The sequence below is a fragment of the Sprattus sprattus genome, assembly GCF_963457725.1.
Source record: "Sprattus sprattus genome assembly, chromosome: 2".
NCBI classification, from domain to species: domain Eukaryota; kingdom Metazoa; phylum Chordata; class Actinopteri; order Clupeiformes; family Clupeidae; genus Sprattus; species Sprattus sprattus.
This window is the reverse complement of record NC_137921.1, coordinates 61,582,223-61,602,693: the sequence shown is the minus strand read 5'-3', so window position 1 is coordinate 61,602,693 and position 20,471 is coordinate 61,582,223. Positions and strand designations below refer to the sequence as shown.

The following is a 20,471-nucleotide window of genomic DNA, read 5'->3' as shown; positions in this document are numbered from 1 at the left end:
GGCAACAACAACTCTTTTTGATGAGTCATGATATGTTTGTCCTTATGCGTCACCAATTACGCACAATATGCTGCACAGGTTTATCAGGTTAGGCAGCAATCGTACCATTTAACCACTAAATGACCCTAAAGAATGTGTTATAGCCACTTACCTAGCCTAAAGAAGGTCATAGACAAAGACAATGTGCTTCTTAATACAAATGGCATATAGTACTGTACACTGGCAGAGCTATAAAAAAGTGCTTTCAGTTGAAAAACAATAACTATTTCGAGATTGTTTCTTCTCTCAATACCTCCTGACACGACACTACAACAGATGCTTCTAGGCCATCAACGCCATTTTGTGTCGTGGTCCAAAAGGGTGTTTTTTTCCATTGAAGCAATCATTCATTCTAATAACATATTACTTCATATTACTATTTCATCATAGTGTTTTTTCTCTTTCTCCTTGGTATCCCAATCTAAACATCTCACTGAAAATGGTCACATTTGGCTTCTTCAAGTGTCACAAAACTATAAGAAAAGACTGCAGGAGTATTAGAAGCCCTTTCTAGTATTTGTTGGCGTCGTCATATGCCGTCATGTCTAAGTCAAAGAAGTCTTCTAGCTTCCACTGAAGGGTCTCAAAGGTGGGCCTCTCAGCAGGGAGGTCCTTCCAGCACTCTTCCATGATCTCATACATGACTTTAGGGCAGTGTGGTGGGCAGGACATGCGGTAGCCCGTCGGCAGTTTCTGAACCACCTGGTAGTTGGTCATTGCTGAAAGACAGAACAGGTAGATTATTAACATGCCTTTACAGACCTTTACAGATCTTCCCTGGGACTTTTCCAGAGATTCAGGAAAACACCATCGGAACATCAATGGAATGTTTCAACATAATTCACTGCTTACTTACAATAGTATGTTAAGGAGAAACCACTGAGTGATTGAGCTATTTTAACATGATACATATAAAGGCTGTGGAAGAAGCCACTTACATGATTCAGAATCGTATGTCGACTGTGCTTCCAGACAAAGAGAGGTAACCAGGCAATAATGGTTGTTTAACACTTAGGTGTTTACTCAGAGCTTGTGAACATAGTCACCCAAAGGATAAAACAGTTAACAGTTCAAAAGAAGACAGTAAATCAGGAGTCTTACTTGGATATGGCATTTGACCAAAGGTCATAATTTCATACAGCAAGATGCCAAAGGACCACACGTCAGACTTGATAGTGAACTTGTTGTCATTGATGGCTTCAGGTGCGGTCCATTTCACAGGGAACTTAGTGCCCTCCTTGGCTTCATATACATTCTCATCCTGAAAGAAAAGAAGTTCAAGAAAATCAGTCTCATCGTGTACCTAGATGTAAATAATAATAATATATATGACTGGAGACAACCATGATAAAATGTGAGCTGACAGTGTCTAAGAACGAGTACAGGATGAATAGAAGTTTACATTTCTGAATCAACCCATGTTTAGAAAGGCTTGATTCCTAGAGGTTTTAGAGGAAAATTCTTATGCTTGGTTCAGACTAGACAATTCCAGCCTGATTTTGATACTATTTAGATATAGCTGACAGATTCCCAGCAACGGGCCCGAAGGTTGGGAAAGACGCAGTGCCGAACGCGTCTTGTAGTGTGACATAATCGAAGAACAGCAATTTGGTGTCTGGGACGTCCCATGGCGAAAAAGTCTGGCATTTGAGAATTGCTTCAGAATGTCCTTCGACATGTTATGAAGTTAACCGACAGGCAGAGTGCCTTCTGCAAACATGGCAGCAAAGAGACCAAGCTGTTGGTGCTGGATGAACGACATGGGGTCCACAATCGTTTCTTCTTTTCTAAAAAGAACACTACTAGCATATCACATACCGCCTCTGACGCTGTGAATGAAACATTTTTGACCTGCCTCTGATGACACGTGACGAAAATGATGATTGGTCGAGGTCAAATTTGTAGTGTTTCCAGCATCTCGATCAAGACGCAGCAAGAATTCCTGGCACTATGATAGCCTAATCTGCCATGGTGAACTGTAAACATCATCATGAATGACTATGAGTCTGAACCTGGCATAAGAGGACGACAACAAAACTGGAGTAAACGCTCACCATGAAGACTCGCGCCAGGCCAAAGTCAGCCACTTTGCAAATGTTATTCTCCCCAACTAGAACGTTTCTGGCAGCCAGATCTCTGTGGATGTAGTTCTGGAGTTCAAGGTAGGCCATTCCAGCAGCCACTTGAGCCGCCATCTCAATCTGATCAGAAATCCGCAGTTTTTTACCACCATCCTCTGTGAGAAAAAGGTGATGGGAGTAAAAAAGGTCAATAAAATACACCAGGAAGAATGGGATTGTGTAAACAATAAATGCTTTAGACACTGTGCCAAAGATGGTGGATATTAATGGGAATGATTTTAGGGCCATAAAAAAGGAATTTCCTAAGAGCACAGAAAATGGTGACCATTAGTCTGACCAACAATGACACAGTATATATCCTATACACTTTACCATGATTTTAAAAGAATAAGGCACGGGCATTCTTAACAAATACACACACACAGAAAAAAGAGAGTTATTTAGAATTTAAATACATATATTTAAAAGGCAAATCTTTCATTACTCTATGTAAGCAGAATGATTACTAGACTCATGTTTAATCAACACTATTCCATCCATGTGAGAATGGTGCACCCGTATACCTCATAACAACAAACTTTGAACATGAACTTCCACCCACACAACCCTCAACATAAATATTAAAAGGTTCCATTACAACCTTGGGATGATCTGCCATCCAGGCGGCATCGTTTAATATCCATGGACGTAATCAAGTCTTCCCTTCACTGCCCTCCCATGTCATAAAGACAGATAGTGCTATCCGGTATCTACACAACCCTGCATGACGGTCTTTAGACAAACGTTCTAATTCAGTTTGCTTCTGTTAGACCTTGATCCCTTTGCTCTTTTCCTCTCCATAGCAATGAGCGAAGGTGAACTTCCTCATGTTCTTCACACAGAGTTCTATGACAAGAAAACACAAGTGCTAATGAGAATGGAGGTTTTGACTTTAGTGATGGGAAAATATGAGTGATTTCACAACCAGTGGAAGTATTAGATTATCGAAAAACCACTAATTCATCCGTCCATCCATTCATTTGCTCATCATCTTTAACATTCTTGCCATGGGGAATCGAATTGGACATTAATCAATGATGAAGCTATGAGTTACAGCTTTTTTGTTCCTGAATGGCCTATTATGTAAGAATTTGTAAAGATTCTCATGTAATTTGATTCCATTTTTTTTCATGATTTTGGGTGAAATGAAATTCGCCCCAGACCTCTCTCATAGAATCTCATGTTAAAGGCACAATATGCAACAATTATGCTTCAGGATTAGGGTTAGGATAAGCAGTTTAACCTTAAAATAACAGCTTAAAAAAAATGTGGGCGCTACAATGACTTTTAATATGGAGAATTGCGTCCGTGCCAATTGCATAGCAGGGTTGATAGGCATATAACTGCCTTCTGTAGTTTTGCCTGCCGATGCCCGCCGACCTGACTTTGATTACCTTCTGCTGATCTAGTAAGTAGCTTATTTGCCGTCTTGCTTAGTCTTGTGTTGCGCATGATTGATGTTTGACTGTGTAAGGACAGTCGTGGAGTAATTAGTTTGTCATAATGTCAAAGTCAGCACATTTCAAGAGATTTCGTTAGTTTTAGCTGCTAGCATACCTTTAGCGAATAGCTATTAATCCTTAATGCACCTTTAAATCATTTTTTTTTCACAAAACAGGGCTCAGTCTCAATGCATTCTTAATGGCTTTCGGGAGGGCTCGCCCCACTGTGCTTTCATCATACGTAACTGCATGTAAGGACGTCTTACGGCTTTGATCAAGTCACATTCTGTCAAGATGGCTAACTTTCAGTGCAGCAACTCGATTTGCTCTTCAAACGAACCTCCTTTTAGTCGGCATACTAATGAAGATTAATTGACAACAAAACAATTTGGACGTATTAAGGAATTCCTACATCTGAGGATTTTCCAAGAATTGGTACGAAAGAAAATCATGGCTAGCAGTCTGTATTTCTATACCACTGTCACTTTTCATAGGTTTCACAGTGTGAATGTTAGCTACTTGCACTAACACAGAGGTTTTTTTTATATGTGGTGACTTATTTTGCTTTTGTAAGCCAATCCTTTCAAGATCAGTCAATACATATTGTTGGCAATGACTAATATGTTGCCCCCTTATTTTTGTTTTTACTGGACATATCATGTGTCCAGATAAGATATTTTACATCAAACAATATTTGAGTAATGTGAATAATAAATAAGTGGGATAATTCATTGTGGAGCCACATCATTTTAGCTTATCTCCTGGATGCAACTTTCTTAAAGGATTTCAACCTGCATAGACATCTATATGTATATGTCTGTAACTATAGCTTCTGTACTCTATGTAGCTAGAGGGGACATCTTTCTGTTGTGTGCTGCCATCTAGTGGACAAAAAGATATTGTTGTATGAGTTAATAAGCTAACACCAAATTGATACAGTTGTCTTGCTTAAGGTACCTACTGAATGGGTCGTCTTAATGATAATCAAAAGAATTGCCCAGAATTGCCGCCACTGTTATGGACACAACACAGATCACAAACTGGACTAGAGTGTAGAGTCTAAATCCTAACTTGAAAAATGATGTATAGTGAGAGTATAAAATACTGACACAAAGCAGTGTGTTAATGAGTATATTCTAAATTATAAAGGGCATCACCTTTCACCTAGGATAAAGGCCAGTCAAGGTAGCCATCTTAGCATCAAACGCCCTCAGAACCATGTCTTGTATGTGCACCTTGACAATTGTATTAATAAGACTAATTTGATACGTCTGTTTAATTTGAAATGAAATGTAATGTGTGTTCTAAAAACAAATCCAGTTTCTCTTATACTTATTTAATTCTTTAAAAAAAAAAATCTATTGGGCGATATTTATCCTTCCAACTCCTGCACTCAGGCGGTGGCCTGTGACTGTATGATGGGTGTGGCCCATACGATGTGGCCTTACTCTGCAGGTATTCCAACAGGCTCCCGTTCTTCATCAGCTCAGTGATGATGTAGATGGGCTCCTCCATAGTGCAAACCGCATACAGCTGGATCAGCTTGGGGTGCCGCAGCTTCTTCATGATCTGGGCCTCGCCCAGGAAATCCTTAGGCTCCATGGTACCTGTAGGAATGGCCGTGAATTGAATGCCGGTTTGTCTTGCACAACTACCTGAGGTACACTTTGCTCAACACACCAGTTTCACCGGAGTTTACCCTGTTTAAGAGTCTTGACGGCAACTGGTGTGGTGTCATTCCAGACTCCCTCGTGCACTTCCCCAAACTGCCCGGCGCCCAGTTTGCGTAGGAGCTGCACTGAGGAGCGGTCAATCTCCCAATGGTCCGCAGTGTTGTAGGACAGGCCGTGTGTCTGGGGAGCCTCCAGCTAAGCAGGAGCAACACATCAGGGTATTAGAATGAAGTAAGGTTCATCCTCCAGGAAGGCCTTATACTGTATGGAGTGTTGGATGGCCTAGTGGATAATCATCAAGGCTTTTGCAATTTTATCTTCACAATAACTTTCACTTTGGCTTCAAATTCATCATAGGCATCAACATGGATAAAGTGGAATCTTCAAACAAGGCAATAAAATAAGAGGCTATCACTGCCGTCTCACCTTTTTACATGATTGTATGAGACGCACACACAGGCCATCTTCTTGCTTTGCGTAGTGCTCCACCAGCTGCTTCAGAGTGCCAAAGTTACGGTTTCGAGACACAAAGTAGTCTCCAGCGTCTGTTGTTCGAATTTTGTAGTGCTTCACTTTTCCTTTATCCAGGACTGTGGAGGGTGGGATTATAAAGATGGCTCAATTTCATTACATTAAACATATTTTGCATCCAAGCTTTTGTGGTTTGCCTTGTTGATTCGTTTAGTTCATTGCAAATTAAAAAACAGACAGAAAGAATACACACAACCCCTGTGCTCAACTGACCATATGTGCCAAAGAAGGCATGTGTCATAGAACTTGCAAATTACACAGCAGAAAACCTGGTTGCTTTTTATAGTTAGAAAAGTTTCATAATTCAAATGCAATGCAAATGTGTTTCCTGATTCACAATATGTCATGCGGTTCAAAAATGTAAAAAAATATATATATATTATTTTTATTTACAGACTAACGAATGTTCATTCACAAACTGCTCTCCATTTGCAAACATCCCTGCATCTATTTGTGGATTTTTGAGACTTGATAGATTTATTTCCAAAAGGACATTTTTCTGCAGCCTATCAGATGTATCTTACAATTTAAGTCAATAACATGAACATACATTGATTGGTATGAGTGAATATGAGCACAATGTGTTACATCTGGGCAGTGTCAAGTGATGCGAAATACTACACCATAATGGACATTTTTCAAAGTGACATGTAAGTCCAAATCAATCGCAGAGATTCCCAAAGATGGACATTTAATCATCTAACCACTTTTGTCTTATGTAAATAGTCATTGATGCCAGCTATTTAGTGTTTGATTTAAAGGTGGTCTAGTTACACCAAAATCAGATGGAACAGGGGATCCCCCTCATGATGGAATGGAATATTGCTTTTTAAAACCAGGCTGTTCTGTTGTAAAATAAAAATGTTTAAAAGTCTTTATGTCTAACTTGTTTTATTTGACTGTGTAAACTACCTGTAATTTAACTAATTAGCATGTAAATTGAGCTGGTTGGAGAAGGTGTGAATTTCAACATAACTCAATAGTTTTACAGGGGTGTGTGGTTCCAAATAAGCCTATGTCAGAGATGACAACATTTACCCTGAAGATAAACTTGCTCAGGCATTATCAGCTGTTTTATCTGAGAACATGAGCTTAGCTTTATAACCCCACACCTTTGAGCTCTACAGAGCATATTGCATTAGTACAGTTCTGGAACGAGGAAGCAGGGATTTTGCACCCAAGTGAGCAGTTCCCCTAGGTCACAAGGAAGTTAAACTGTAATTCCAAATGAATTTAGTCAGTGAGTTGAAATCAGCTAAAAATTGATCCTGAAATAGTAATAAGCTACATTCTGCACACAAAATGCAAATGTGTCCTTATGTATTACCAACAGAAGGCTAAAAATGTGTTTCCTCACCTGAAAGAGAATACTCTCCGCTCTGGCTCTCACAGTGCCTGATAAGGAAGGCTCCATGTTCATTGCCTTCTGCCTGCAGCAATTTCTCTGCATCCACCCTTTTTGTGTCTGCAAAGAACCATCTGCAAATTCACAAGGAATATCGTGAGAATCTTGTGTAACGGACTGGAGTTCATGAATACACATCCCATTTTTGTCTTATAGGTGAAATTACACTGAACAATATTGAGAAATACTTTACTGTCCATCCGTAACAGTTCCTGCATTGTCGAATGTGAGAGTTTACAAAAGTGCCTCAGAAGTTGTGTTGATGTTTTTTTGGTTTGTCTACCTCTAGTATGAGCAAGGTGATGTTCTTGTTTAATTTCAGGAAATTTGCTTGAGGAAATATTTGAAAAGAAGAAGATAACGTATACAGAACTGGTAGTGGAAGCAAGGCAGCAAAGTTGTCAAGGAACAAGGTTGCTAAGCATACACAAGATATGCATTTGAGGCTTTGTTGCTAAATCACCCACAAGGTTGGTAAGCACACACAAGATAAGCATTTGAAGCTTTGTAGCTTAATCACCCACAACTTCTGTTGGATTTTGGTTTTCAAGGATGGTCAGTCAAGCAGTTGCCTGAGGCTGCTGAAAAAGAGTGCCAGTGATTATGGCTAAGGCCCTCTCAGACTAATGAAGTAACCCGAACTAAAACTGAGCTCCATGACATCTTGTCGATGTCTGTGTTGAGGTGAATCTGTTGTTGTCTCTGGTAGTGGCATGTGTTCTAACTCGTGGTATGGGGTGGTTCTGGGATGCTAGACACCACTGCTGAACCTTCCGGAGGTGTTGAGGACCTAATTGAATGAATGACTGATAAAGGGAGGTGCCTGAAAACTCCAGTGAAGTGCTCACAGACAGCTTTGCTGTTGTATCCTGCTGCTCAGGTTCTATGGTTTGGCAGACATGTTGTTGTGAAGGAGGGCTTTTACAGATCCTGGGTGCAACATGTGGCAGGTGTTGTGGCGGTGACAAGCCAGTTTTGCGTTGCTGTTGCATCCTGTTGCTCAGGATCTATGGTTGGGCAGTTGTTATATTGGTTAGGTCCGGTTGGTGCGTATAAGTCCTTCCCTGTGACAGTGAGAGGACTGGCCGAAGTATAAAGTCCCCAACCAATAGCACAAGGTTTTTAACATATTTTTCTGTGTATTACTAAAATTACAGTTGATTAAGCCGGATACAATGAGCAACCCCCTACCTTCTCATGGGTAAGATGAATAGCATTAAACACCAAAAGTAGTGACTGTGAAAAGTACATATTTGAGTTTAGGATCCTGCAAAATGCATAAATAACACTTCAGGGCAAGGTACATACACAAAGGGGAGCTCAAACAGGAATAACTGGAGAAGTCATGATGAATGAGTAAGGGTGGTTTGACTGGGTCAGACATCTACTGTACTTCAGTGTCCGTCTGAGGAAAACCACCCGTGATTCACCCAGCTGTATGTGGGAATGATCTGAGGCTTCATTTAGTTTCAGCATTCTAAACAAGTTGCCACTTAGCAAGCAGGTGAACGTAGGATGAGCATGAGGGTTAGAAACAGGAAACTCAACATTTCCGGATCGTTTTCCAGACTATTTTGTTTGTAGTAAACACATTTGGATCATTTATATCCGCAACGTCTGTACTGTTGCTCTTTCAATGATAGTTATGGTATGGCCACTGAAGTTTTTTTTGGAACAGTGTTGAGATATTTCCTGACGACAGTCTGAAATTATACAGACTACATATGATTAATGCACTTGCCAGTTACCAGCTTATTAGGCATGTTATGTAGGCTTCAGAACCTGGGACCGAGTAGTCATTGTCCTGACAAACACTCCTTAGAACTTCTCTTTCAACTATGGTATAAAGTTGTGCATTATGGACATTCACAAAGCGCTTTGAAACAAACTGGTTGTCTGGTTGCATACCACCTGTAAATGTGTATTCTCAAAGACGTGGCTTCAACTAAGCACCCTTCCCATATTTATTGCACTGAGTAATTCAAGCTAATGATTAACAAGAGAAAAGCATTTCCTTCTTGGTGGGAATGATTAACTGTGGTTTGACCCGGTGTTAAAACATCTATAAAGCACTTGTTCTTTTGCAGTATCGTAGAACCTCACCACAAGATATGATAAGCGGAACCGTGACACTGTAAAGAACTGCACATACACCACTCACACTTTATCAGAAGGAAATTCTTCAACATACGTATATGTTTCAACATTTGAGGTTATGCTTCAATACAAAGACCCAGTCTTTGTGGACACATTCTATTTATGCCCAAGTCGTTTACCCAAGTCAAGAACAACATTCAGGAATTCCGTCTGAAATTTGCTTACTTTGTTACACACAAAACACATAATGTGTTGCCTATCTCTGCATATTTGATGTAGCTTAGCCTGTGGCTTAGAATGTATTTATTTTTGGACTATAATTTCATACTCCAAGGTAGTCCACCACAATGCCTGAAGGTTAGGTTAACAGGTGTCAAACCAGGTGTGGGCTATGAGGGGAATGGCCATATCACATTAAGGCTGCAGTAGTTTTTGTTTTCAAAACATAAAAATACTTTTGGACTTGTGAACTATGATTTATCTCTGAAGGAATGATTAATAAGAAGTTCTCCCCAACATTAATATATGATTTGCACACTCTATTCTCTATTAGTCTTTTGTATGCATGTCCAGACCCTTATTCAAATTAATCAGCATACAAAGGAAACAGGAACAATTGTCAACTAGCTATTATGCCTCAGTTATGTAATTATTGTGGCTAAAGCCATTTCAGTTTTCAAACTCTAACAAATTACTTCACATGGAAAGGAAACTACGTGAAAATACATTTAAGACTACAGATAATAAAAAGGCCGATCGTTCTTACGGTTCTGCGTCAAGACTTTCAACTGCAGCCACATAGTTTGCAGGAATGTAACCCTTCTTGTTTGCCGAGACACCGGTAAGAGCCCTCGCATACCACCATTCGCCAGCGCTTTTATCCAATGCTTCCAGTTTATCCCCAGCATTAAAACTTAGGTCGTCCTCGGTTCGGGCAGTGTAGTCGTAGAGAGCAATATAGACATATCCTGGCTTTTCTTGAGGAATGGGTGGCTGTTGGCGTAGGGAAATGTCCACAACCCCCGGATTTGAAATTACCACATCTTTATCAGCATTTTCCTTCCCATGTCCATGGCTCTTGGACAACCGGCCCTTTAGACATGGTCCGAACACAGTTTGAAAACATTCCATGCATCGTTCTTTCGCGGTCATGGCGAAAATCGTCCAACAGTTTAGTTTAAAGAACAGAATAAAACTGACTAAGATACAAGCGGCTATACCACTGCGTTAATCAGCTTGCTCTTCTCACATATTCGTAAGTTAAATTCCAGGTAAGAGATCCAGGATACACGAAATGCTAGTCCATTCAGAAAACACTTGGTGGGACATCCTACAGACCGGCATGCCTAAAACTGAAATACACCCGGACGATGTTTATAGTTATCGGAAGCGCACCATTTCACTGACACTGAGTTTCCTGGTTTTTTTCTTTTTCACCTTCGATCCTCGACGTCGGGGAATTTAAGAGCATACGTTCAACCCACGGAAATAGCGTACACCAGATTCACCTGTTGCAGTATTGCAGCGCCACTGCCAGACCAGATTTTTTTGGGCTATGTGTGGAGCATAGAGGCCTTTAACCCTGAAGTTGCCAAAGTTGTGGTTACGTTAGTTTAGGCGTCTACTGTAAAATAATTACATTTCCATTACGCATTTTGTAGCCTTTGATTTTGACTTGGCTGTTTGGATCGGCTATGATTAGACATTGACCACTATTCACAATGAAATGGTTTTGTTATAAAATGTATCTGCACCTTCCTCCAATAACAATGTAGGCGATTTCCACAGTGGAGTCTTCTGTAGCGGTAGGACTAGGAGTCTTTGTGACAGGTGCTATTTGTGTTCAGGCTCTGTTTTTATGGAACAGATTTCGTGCCACCTTAAATTGCAAACACAATTTTGGGATTAGAGGAAGAATAATCGCCACAGTGTATTGTTTTACGAACCCCAGTACAATGAACTTTTATTGTTATTGTTTTTCCACTGTGTGATGTGAAGAGAACGTGCTACAATGAAAAGCAAAACATTTATTTCATTGATCTAGTACTGTTCGACTACCATCTCTAAAAGCCATGAGAAGGGGTTACTTTACACAAACTTTAATGATGAAAGAGTACCATATCACTCCAAAATGGAAAAGGCTTCTTTGCTTTTCTTATTACTGCTCATTAAAAAAAAAAATATGATATATGTTGATCCACCCCAAAACCTAAAATAGTGAAATTTGGATTCTACAACCGGGCCAGCATCTGTCTTATAACATGTCTCTGGGAATAATGATCAGAAAGTCACCATATTTGGACTGCATTTCCACAGGCAGTTGATGCATACAATAGTCAGATTATTATAATAGTCTGATCATTTTGAAACTACACACCCTTAAACATACATTGAATATAGATGGAAATGGAAAAGTTCATTAAAAATATAAAATATATCCTTGTGCCGGTGTTTATGAAAACAAATAAGAAAAGAATAGCCCCTAAAAGAAACCCTGTGCCACCAGCACTGCATAGTGCGACATGGAATAGGCCCTACTGTTCATGTGTTCATAGATGGGCCCCTACTGTTCATGTATTCAGAGATGGGGCCCTACTGTACACCTGTTCAGAGATGGGGCCCTACTGTACACGTGTTCAGCGATGGGGCCCTACTGTACATGTGTTCAGCGATGGGGCCCTACTGTACATGTGTTCAGAGATGGGGCCCTACTGTACACGTGTTAAGAGATGGGGCCCTACTGTGTTCAGAGATGGGGCCCTACTGTACATGTGTTCAGAGATGGGGCCCTACTGTGTTCAGAGATGGGGCCCTACTGTTCATGTGTTCAGAGATGGGGCCCTACTGTACATGTGTTCAGAGATGGGGCCCTACTGTACATGTGTTCAGAGATGGGGCCCTACTGTGTTCAGAGATGGGGCCCTACTGTACACGTGTTCAGAGATGGAAACATATCTTAACTCAAAAACTATATACATTTAATTAATCATGTTGCACAAACATGTGTGGTGAAATAAAAACACTTTAGAAATAGCAACCAGAAATATACAAATTCCCTCAAAAGGGTGGGTTTATTGCCTGGCAGTCTCTTGGTTGGAGCTTCAACTGTGTGGCAATTGATCAAGCACTGGTGCAAACAATTAACTTTGAGGGCAAAAGTAAAGGGCGGAGTTGTTGGTCTCATACCAAAGAAAGGAGCTCTCACAAAATGGCTGATGACCAGGCATGTGAAACAGAATATGTGGATGCAATGAAAAGACTTTGCAGCAGAGAACTGAGTTTCTGAAATCAGAGAGGAGAAAGTGTGCAGTTACTTTTGCATGAAAACACCTGTGTCAAAATACAAGTCCGAACAAAATCAGATGGACTCGAAGGCCAGGGGGTTTCTAGCTATTGTAAAGATTCAAGTCCGCTTGGGACTTTTTTTTTTTAAAGAGAGATTTGCATTGGTAAATTGAGGAAGTATGTCTTCCTAGATATTAAGATGACATGCATGACATTATCCCTATATAGTCCATATGTATGTGATTTCTTCAGGTTTGGTTTGGGAATACTATTTCTTGTTCATATCAAGAAAGCAATGATTTACCTCGAGTTTTCTTAAATAGCCAAATAGCTTGGGTTAAATAGCCAAATGGTTTTTTTTTTTTTTTTTTACATCTGGAGCTTTTCATCTGGATGCAAAAGTCAACTTTGTGCACTTGATTACAAGCCACTCTTTCGGATGCTGCAGGTCAAGTTCCATCCAGTTACATGGTCTGTATGTTGTTTTGCTATAAACATCTCAGTTTAGTCTTGTCTGTTGTTTTGCTATAAACACATCAGTTTCCAGGGGATAACAATCAGAGCTAGAATTAAAATATTTGGAGATCTAGCCCAGAGTGATTGGACCTAACAACGCCCCCACTTGGAAGTACTTTTTAGGAGACTTCTAGCAGTTTGAAGCCAAATAATTGATCCATGGAGAATGTGGTGTCTTACCAGTTGGCTGCTGTGCCACCTGCATTGTTCTATGATGATGGCAGGATGAGAAAAACCTCCAAAGTTGTCCTAAAAACTGGAGCCACAAATGAACACCCTTTACCTAATGTAACAGGACCATTAGCATTCGTTATAGATAGTATGGCAGTACTTCAGAGCCTGAATGAACATGGATTTCAAACTTTCTACTGGTTCTGAAAAAAATTCTTCCCTGCTATGGAGAAGGTTAATTGTGTTCCCATGTTTTTTATCGGTATACGACTGTCCAGACAAGAGAGACAAAGATGTGAAGCAACCAGGGATGGACTGCCACAACAACATCTAGGAACTACAAAGTGCCAAACTATAGGAGATTTCTGTCAAGTAGTGGTAACAAAGCTATGCTTTTTGTATTTGTTTGCAATTACATCACAATCTCAGGACCATAGACTCAATGAATACCAGAAAGTTGTCTTGGCTGAAGGTTCTGAAAAAGCTGAAGAGACAAAAAGTATTCACAAAGACAAAGGGAAGGCAAGGCAACTTTATTTATACAGTGGGGAAAATAAGTATTTGAACCCCTGCCGACTTCGCAAGTTTGGCCACTTGCAATGGAATGTGTGATCTAGAATTGTAATGGTAGGTGTATTTTAACAGTGAGAAACAGAATATCAACCAAAAAATCCAGAAAAATGCATTTTATAACATTTATTTGCATTTGATGCAAAAAATAAGTATTTGAACCCCCAAGCAAACAGCAAGAATTCTGGCTCCCAATGGCCAGTTATGTGCCCAAAAAGCACACAGATTAGTCCTCATTAGGTCTAACAAGGTACACCTGATCTCAACTGGTGACCTGTATAAAAGAAACCTGTCCAAAGAATTATACTTCACACCTTCAACCTCACCACCATGGGCAAGACCAAAGAGCTGTCCAAGGACGTCAGAGATAAGATTGTAGACCTGCACAAGGCTGGAATGGGCTACAAAACCACCGGCAAGCAGCTTGGTGAGAAGCAGATAACTATTGGTGCGATTATTCATAAATGGAAGCAACACCAAACAACTGTCACCCGCTCTAGGTCTGGGGCTCCATGCAAGATATCCACTCGTGCGGAATCAGTGATCATTCGAAAGGTGCAGAATAACCCCAGAACTACACAGGGGGAGCTTGTGAATGATCTCAAGGCAGCTGGGACCAGAGTCACCAAGAAAACCATTGGCAACACACCACGCCGTCATTTTTTGAAGTACTGCAGCACTCGCATGGTCCCCCTGCTCAAGGAAGCGCATGTACAGGGCCATCTGAAGTTTACCATTGCACACTTGAATGATTCTAGGGAGGATTGGGAGACAGAATGTGGTCAGATGATACCAAAATCAAGCTCTTTGGCATCAACTCGACTTGCCGTGTTTGACAGGGGGGGGAATGCTGAATATGACCCCAAGAGTACATCATACCCACCATCAAGCATGGAGGTAGAAACATTATGCTTTGGGGCTGTTTCTCTGCCAAGGGTACAGGACGACTCCACCGCATCAAGGGGACTATGGATGGGGCCATGTAACGTGAAATATTGGGCTTGAAGCTCATTCGATCATTCCCTCCCATTGAAAACACAACCTTAAAGATTTGGAGAGGATCTGGAAAGAGGAGTGGACCAAAATCCCTCCTGAGATGTTTGTAAACCTGGTGACCAACTACAAGAAACATCTGACGTCTGTGCTTGCCAATAAGGGTTATTCCACCAAGTACTAAGTCATTTTTGTCAGTCAGTTTTGGGGGTTCAAATACTTATTTTTTGCTTCAAATGCAAATAAAGTCATAAATGTTATAAAATGCATTTTTCTGGATTTTTTTGTTGATATTCTGTTTCTCACTGTTAATATACACCTACCATTACAATTATAGATCACACATTTCTTTGCAAGTGGCCAAACTTGTGAAATCGCAAGGGGTTCAAATACTTATTTTCCCCACTGTATATAGCACATTTCATGCACATGTGCAACTCAATGTGCTTGACATATACAATAACAGAAACTTTTTTAGAAAGTGGAAAGCTTACCTGATCTGAGCAGCATATCATGAGAGTAGTGCTAAATAGGAATAGAAATTTTAAGAACAGAAAAAAACAACTGCTGTCACAAAACTTGAGAGGCATTTGAGAGTTGACTGGCTTAAGACACTTTGGTTTGAGTGGAAACCTAGAGGATTTATTGCCTGTGGCCAGATGGTACATTCTAATTCTGCATGGCCAAAAGAAAAACAAGAAAAGCAAACAGTGTTCCATTCTAGACGAGTATATACTAGCTTCCACTTCTGACATGCCTGCCCCTCATCTACCCCTGACAAAAGATGCAGCACTTACGGAGAGTGTACCAAACACAGGTGCCACAGCCACCATCATCATCAAAAGAAATTGCTTTGGAGTCGTGTGGGAAGGGCTGCAGGTTGGCACAAGGAATGATGGAGCCTTTTGGACACACTTGTAATGCAAGGACAAACAGTGTAGTCAGAGACACGGGTATCCTTGCATTGCAGCTGGCTTGCCATGGATTGAGTTCTCTGCTTGTGACCCATAGACCCATTCCAGATGAAGACACACTTGCATCCTAAATCGTTGGCAAATACCTTTCTGTCAAAACAGATCTGTCTGTGGCCAGTATTTACATACATACAGTAATGAAAGTATGTCTTGTGTCTTTCTCTAATCCAAGTATAGGGCCCTACTGTACTTGTCTCCTCTTATCACGTGTAAAGGGCCCTACTGTATTTGTGTCCTCTTATGACAAGTTTAGGGCCCTACGTAAACTGTATTAGTGTCCTTCTCTTATGACATATATAGGGCCCTGCTGTATTTGTGTCCTTCTCTTATGACATGTATAGGGCCCTATTGCACTTGTGTCCTTCTCTTATCCAAGTATAGGGCCCCATTGTACTTGTGTCCTTCTCCTATCACGTGTATAGTGCCCTATTACACTTTTCACTGTGGGTTCTGGTGTCACTGGATGTCTATTAGGGGCTAGTGACACCAAGGGGTTACTTAATAATAATACGATTTGCTTTTATGAGAAGAAAACAGTCTTTAGTACTTGCAAATTACATTTTGTGGTGATCGTTGTCCTTTTGCTTTATTACAGGAATATACATAGATAGTTTTTTTTATTTGTAATCGTCTATTGAATATCTGCTTATATTTGATGTATGTTTAAGGGCATGTGTTTTTTTTTTATTATATATATTCCGAGATATTGGTCTTGATTCACTGGATGCATGTGTAGCAGGGTTGAGTACTTCCCTGAATCTCCCCGCTGCTGGGTCACGTCTTTCTTTTTGAGTTTCTATATTTATTTTTGTATTCCCCCCCTCCCCTGGTTTTGTAGGGAGCCGGAGGTGTGGCGTGGGTTTCAGGACCTTAAAAATTGACTTTTTAGCCCTCCCTCTGTATCTTTTTAACAGATTAGCGAGGGAGCATCCATGTTTATAGCAATATACTAGTTACATCGTTAAATTGCTCCACACACATAACACAGAGAGAGAGAGAAAGAGAGAGAGAGAGAGAGAGAGAGAGAGAGAGAGAGAAAGGGAGAGCAAAAACTCAAAATCAACACTCTGTGGACATGTCCAAATGTACCGGATTTCTAATCATTATTCCCAGAGATGCAACTTTTAACTGTTTAATCTAAATACCATAACCATATTTTCTTGTCAATCTTAGCAAATTGTCACGGTCCTCTAACAGTCCATTCAATGTTTGGAGGTAAAAAAAACTCCGGTGTTTGTACATTCCTGACTGGTAAACAAACAGAGTGGGTCGGACCTATAGCTATAAACAACCCCATCTATTCAACGTGGAAAGGCGGGCTCTCATTTGATTGGCTGTTGAGCTCAAATAGCAACAACCTTTCGTACAATTGCATTGTTTTTAAGTCTATCCTTCCGCCTCGCAAAATCAGAAATCAAATCTCAACATCACCTCTATACCATTTCTTACGGTATTATTACCCGGAAGTTTGGGACAAAAAGTAGCTTAATGATTGTCATTGATGAGTATTTTGCTATTCACGTTTGTCTGATTTCATTGTTAGAATTGGTTTGAGTCACCTTGTAGACAATAAATACGTTTTTTTTGGTATTTTGTTGTTCCCTACCAACACCCAGTGTTTTGTAACATAAGGCTGCCCCACGTGTTGCCTAAGTGACACATGCAGTGGAGGCTTCCCCGTCCATCAGCTAACGTTAGCTACCATAACTAGCGGTGCAGTTTTTGGTCATCAGTGACACTAGTCGCCACACAAAAGCGCACAAAGCGCACAACTTCGGGGTAGGCTAGTCTTAGCTTCCCGTCTCCCGTCATTATGAGCGAATATTTCTCTCTTTCAGACTGTGATGTGATTGGTTTCGATTTGGACCATACTCTATGTCGGTACCATTTGAAGGAGACCTCCAGGGTGAGTTTAAACATGAATAGCAAAGGATACTCTTCTGGGAGACGCATGATTCTCTATTTGAACGGGAACGAGTTACTCCCTATTTAACGTGCAGTTAGAATAACTCCATATTTTAGCTTTATTCGTAGAGACGTGCGCGGCCAAATTAGTTCAGTGCAAGCATTCTGTGTACATCCTTATTTTGTCAAATAAGCATTTGCATAGGCATTACAGATTCAGCTACCTGCATACATAGCCTATTGGGTCACTGGTCGCTGCAATAGCAAAGGTTGCCGTAGCTTAGGTTTTCGGATACTTTCTTAGGTGATGCTATGTGACATGGTTCAGACGCGCAGCAGCTTAGTTTATTTTGTTATATGACTGCATGACTTTCATAGTATCCTCACCTCATTTTGCCGCAATATGAATCAGATGTATTGCGCTACATTGTAAACCCGATAGATACATAGCATTGATTGTATGACTTGACACAGCATGATGCTTTATGTAACTGAATGACGCTCAATGACCGTTTATCCTTGATGGCGTTGAACGTAGCCCATGCCATAGGCTACGTGAACGTTTCATTAAGCATACTGATCGGTTATTATCTGTCAACCTACATATTTTTATCCTGTTGCAGCTGATCTATGAAAGCTTTGCCAGGTATTTGGTGGAGCATAAAGGATATGACAAAGATCTTTTGACCCTCAGTCCTGCAACCTGGGATTTTTGGTGAGTAGGCTTTGACCCCCATATGATCTCAAATACCGAATAGCCTATATGAGAGCATGGGTAATGCTAAACATGTATTGACTAAGACGACGATGCACAGAGACAGCGTCACCAGTCAGGAATTTAAAATGAGTCTGTCGTGACTTCGCAGAACCTGAAGTCGTGGTTAAGATCAGGTGGATCAGAAAATGTCTTTGGCATCATCTTGAAATAATTACCCATCATTACCCAATCAGTTTATATCCCCTAAAGATGCCCACCCCCTTTTAGACAGTTATTTCTTTCCCAAACCAGTTCATTTTGTGATGATTATTTTCACAGTTTCAAGGGTTTAGTGTTGGACCTCGAAGATGGAAACCTTGTCAAATTGGCTGATGATGGAACTGTTTTAAGGTATGTTTGTTCTAATGAGGCTGAACATACTTACCTGTGATTGTTTGGGAGATGCGGACTGATTACTTTTCTGTCAGTTTGTAATTGTTTTGCTGTCATCATTGTTGACATTTGGCACTGTTATTTGGTACTTTACTTCTCAGGTCACTTCTGAGAAAACACTACTTACATAACACCATAAAAAAAAAAACAGAGATGTTGTATTTTGTCAAAAATAATTAAAACATCCCCAGTTGAGTACCAATGGCCAATGAGATGTATTTGAATACATTTCTCTGATTAGACAGAGATAACCTGACATCAGACAGGTCAGTGAGGCTGAGCTAATCCAGCATGGCAGCTTGTTTTTGAATTAGTGTTCAGTATTCATTTGATGAGAGGACCTTTGACTTTTTCAATGTTTTTTTTCTCCAAGTTTTCAAAATGTTCACCACTTTCACGAGTGTTGTTAAAAGGAATGCTTAGAATGTGGGAGAATAACACTTGAATAGGTGATATTTAGAAATATACAGCTGTAGTTGATATTATATGCAAAATATGAGAGACAGATATGTTTTCTTTGCATTAGAGATGGAATGTGGTTCCTTTATTTGATTCTCTTTTCTTTCTTTTTTTTTACAATGAAGGGCAACCCATGGGTCACATGACCTTAGTGCCGAAGAGCTACTGAAGCACTATGGTCCAAAGAGGGAATGGAAGCATTTTAATAGCCTTAATACCTCGTACACACGATCTGGTACAGTATACTCGTTTTTGTAGTGTGCTTGATACAGTTATGGACCATTTAGAAGAGGCTGACAAAATATGTTTTTTTTAGGGTTAAAATAGTTTAAAAAAAAGTACTTTCCCCTCTTTCTCCAGCAAAATACTATTTCTATGACAACTACTTCGACCTCCCTGGAGCACTTCTCTGTGCAAGAGTTGTGGATATGTTGCACAAGGTAAAATTCAAGAATGTAACCATACCAACACATATTTACTCTTTAAAAAGGCAATTTTTTAATACAATTTGTCAGATTTTGTATTATTTATTGGCATTCAATGAATTATGGAAACTTCTCATCGTTTGCAGCGTGGTAATGAGGTGACCTCTGACTTTTGGAAAGACATGATCGCCTCTATTGATCACAACTACAACACATCAGCATTTAGAGGTGAGTTAGCACGTTTTATATTTCCAGTGAAAAGTTGATTTTGGGTGCCCGGTTCTGTGAGGGAGAGCATCAGAACATGGTGCATACAGATGCCTGAGGGGACATGAAAGGACCATGCTTAGCCACGGTAACTATGGTATCAATAGGTTGGTGAGTGGATCAGGGTTGTCTAGGTGATGGACATTAGAAGTGTCTATGAAGTCATGTGATGATTTATGGTGAGAAGAAGGAGACAGTGATCAGTTTGGGAACTAAAACACTTTTTTATTTCGGTCAGTATGATGTACATAATGTGATCTTTGAGATACAAAACAAATGTTGCATTAACAGACCTGTGCTTGGTTTTGACTTATTTCTTCATTTTGTCATGTTACATGTCTAGTTACAAGTTTACAAAATTTCTGCCATTTAGAAGTGATCTTTTCTATTGTACATGTCAAGATTGGTGTGTCTCACACTAAAGCCAGAAAACTGCAATGAACAGGATT

General features: G+C 40.2%; 2 protein-coding genes across 2 annotated transcripts in view; one reads left to right on the top strand and one right to left on the bottom strand.

The window, feature by feature from the left end:
* Window positions 1-549: 549 nt before the first annotated feature.
* Window positions 550-10,459, bottom strand: frk (fyn-related Src family tyrosine kinase; the record flags this gene model as incomplete). The annotated part of the gene is made up of 8 exons (XM_080832318.1): window positions 550-758; window positions 1,141-1,300; window positions 2,094-2,275; window positions 5,050-5,208; window positions 5,301-5,469; window positions 5,701-5,864; window positions 7,163-7,284; window positions 10,074-10,459. 8 exons carry the CDS (start codon window positions 10,457-10,459, stop codon window positions 550-552), a joined length of 1,551 nt encoding a protein of 516 aa, XP_080688444.1.
* A 7,170-nt stretch (window positions 10,460-17,629) lies between these two features.
* nt5dc1 (5'-nucleotidase domain containing 1) overlaps window positions 17,630-20,471 on the top strand; it is a gene marked incomplete at its 5' end in the record, with an annotated part of 55,171 nt that continues 52,329 nt past the window's right edge. The window contains 6 exons of the mRNA XM_080860438.1: window positions 17,630-17,722; window positions 18,345-18,436; window positions 18,758-18,829; window positions 19,456-19,565; window positions 19,691-19,770; window positions 19,902-19,983. Coding sequence (XP_080716564.1) covers window positions 17,630-17,722; window positions 18,345-18,436; window positions 18,758-18,829; window positions 19,456-19,565; window positions 19,691-19,770; window positions 19,902-19,983 — 529 coding nt within the window. The remainder of the gene's footprint in view (window positions 17,723-18,344; window positions 18,437-18,757; window positions 18,830-19,455; window positions 19,566-19,690; window positions 19,771-19,901; window positions 19,984-20,471) is intronic.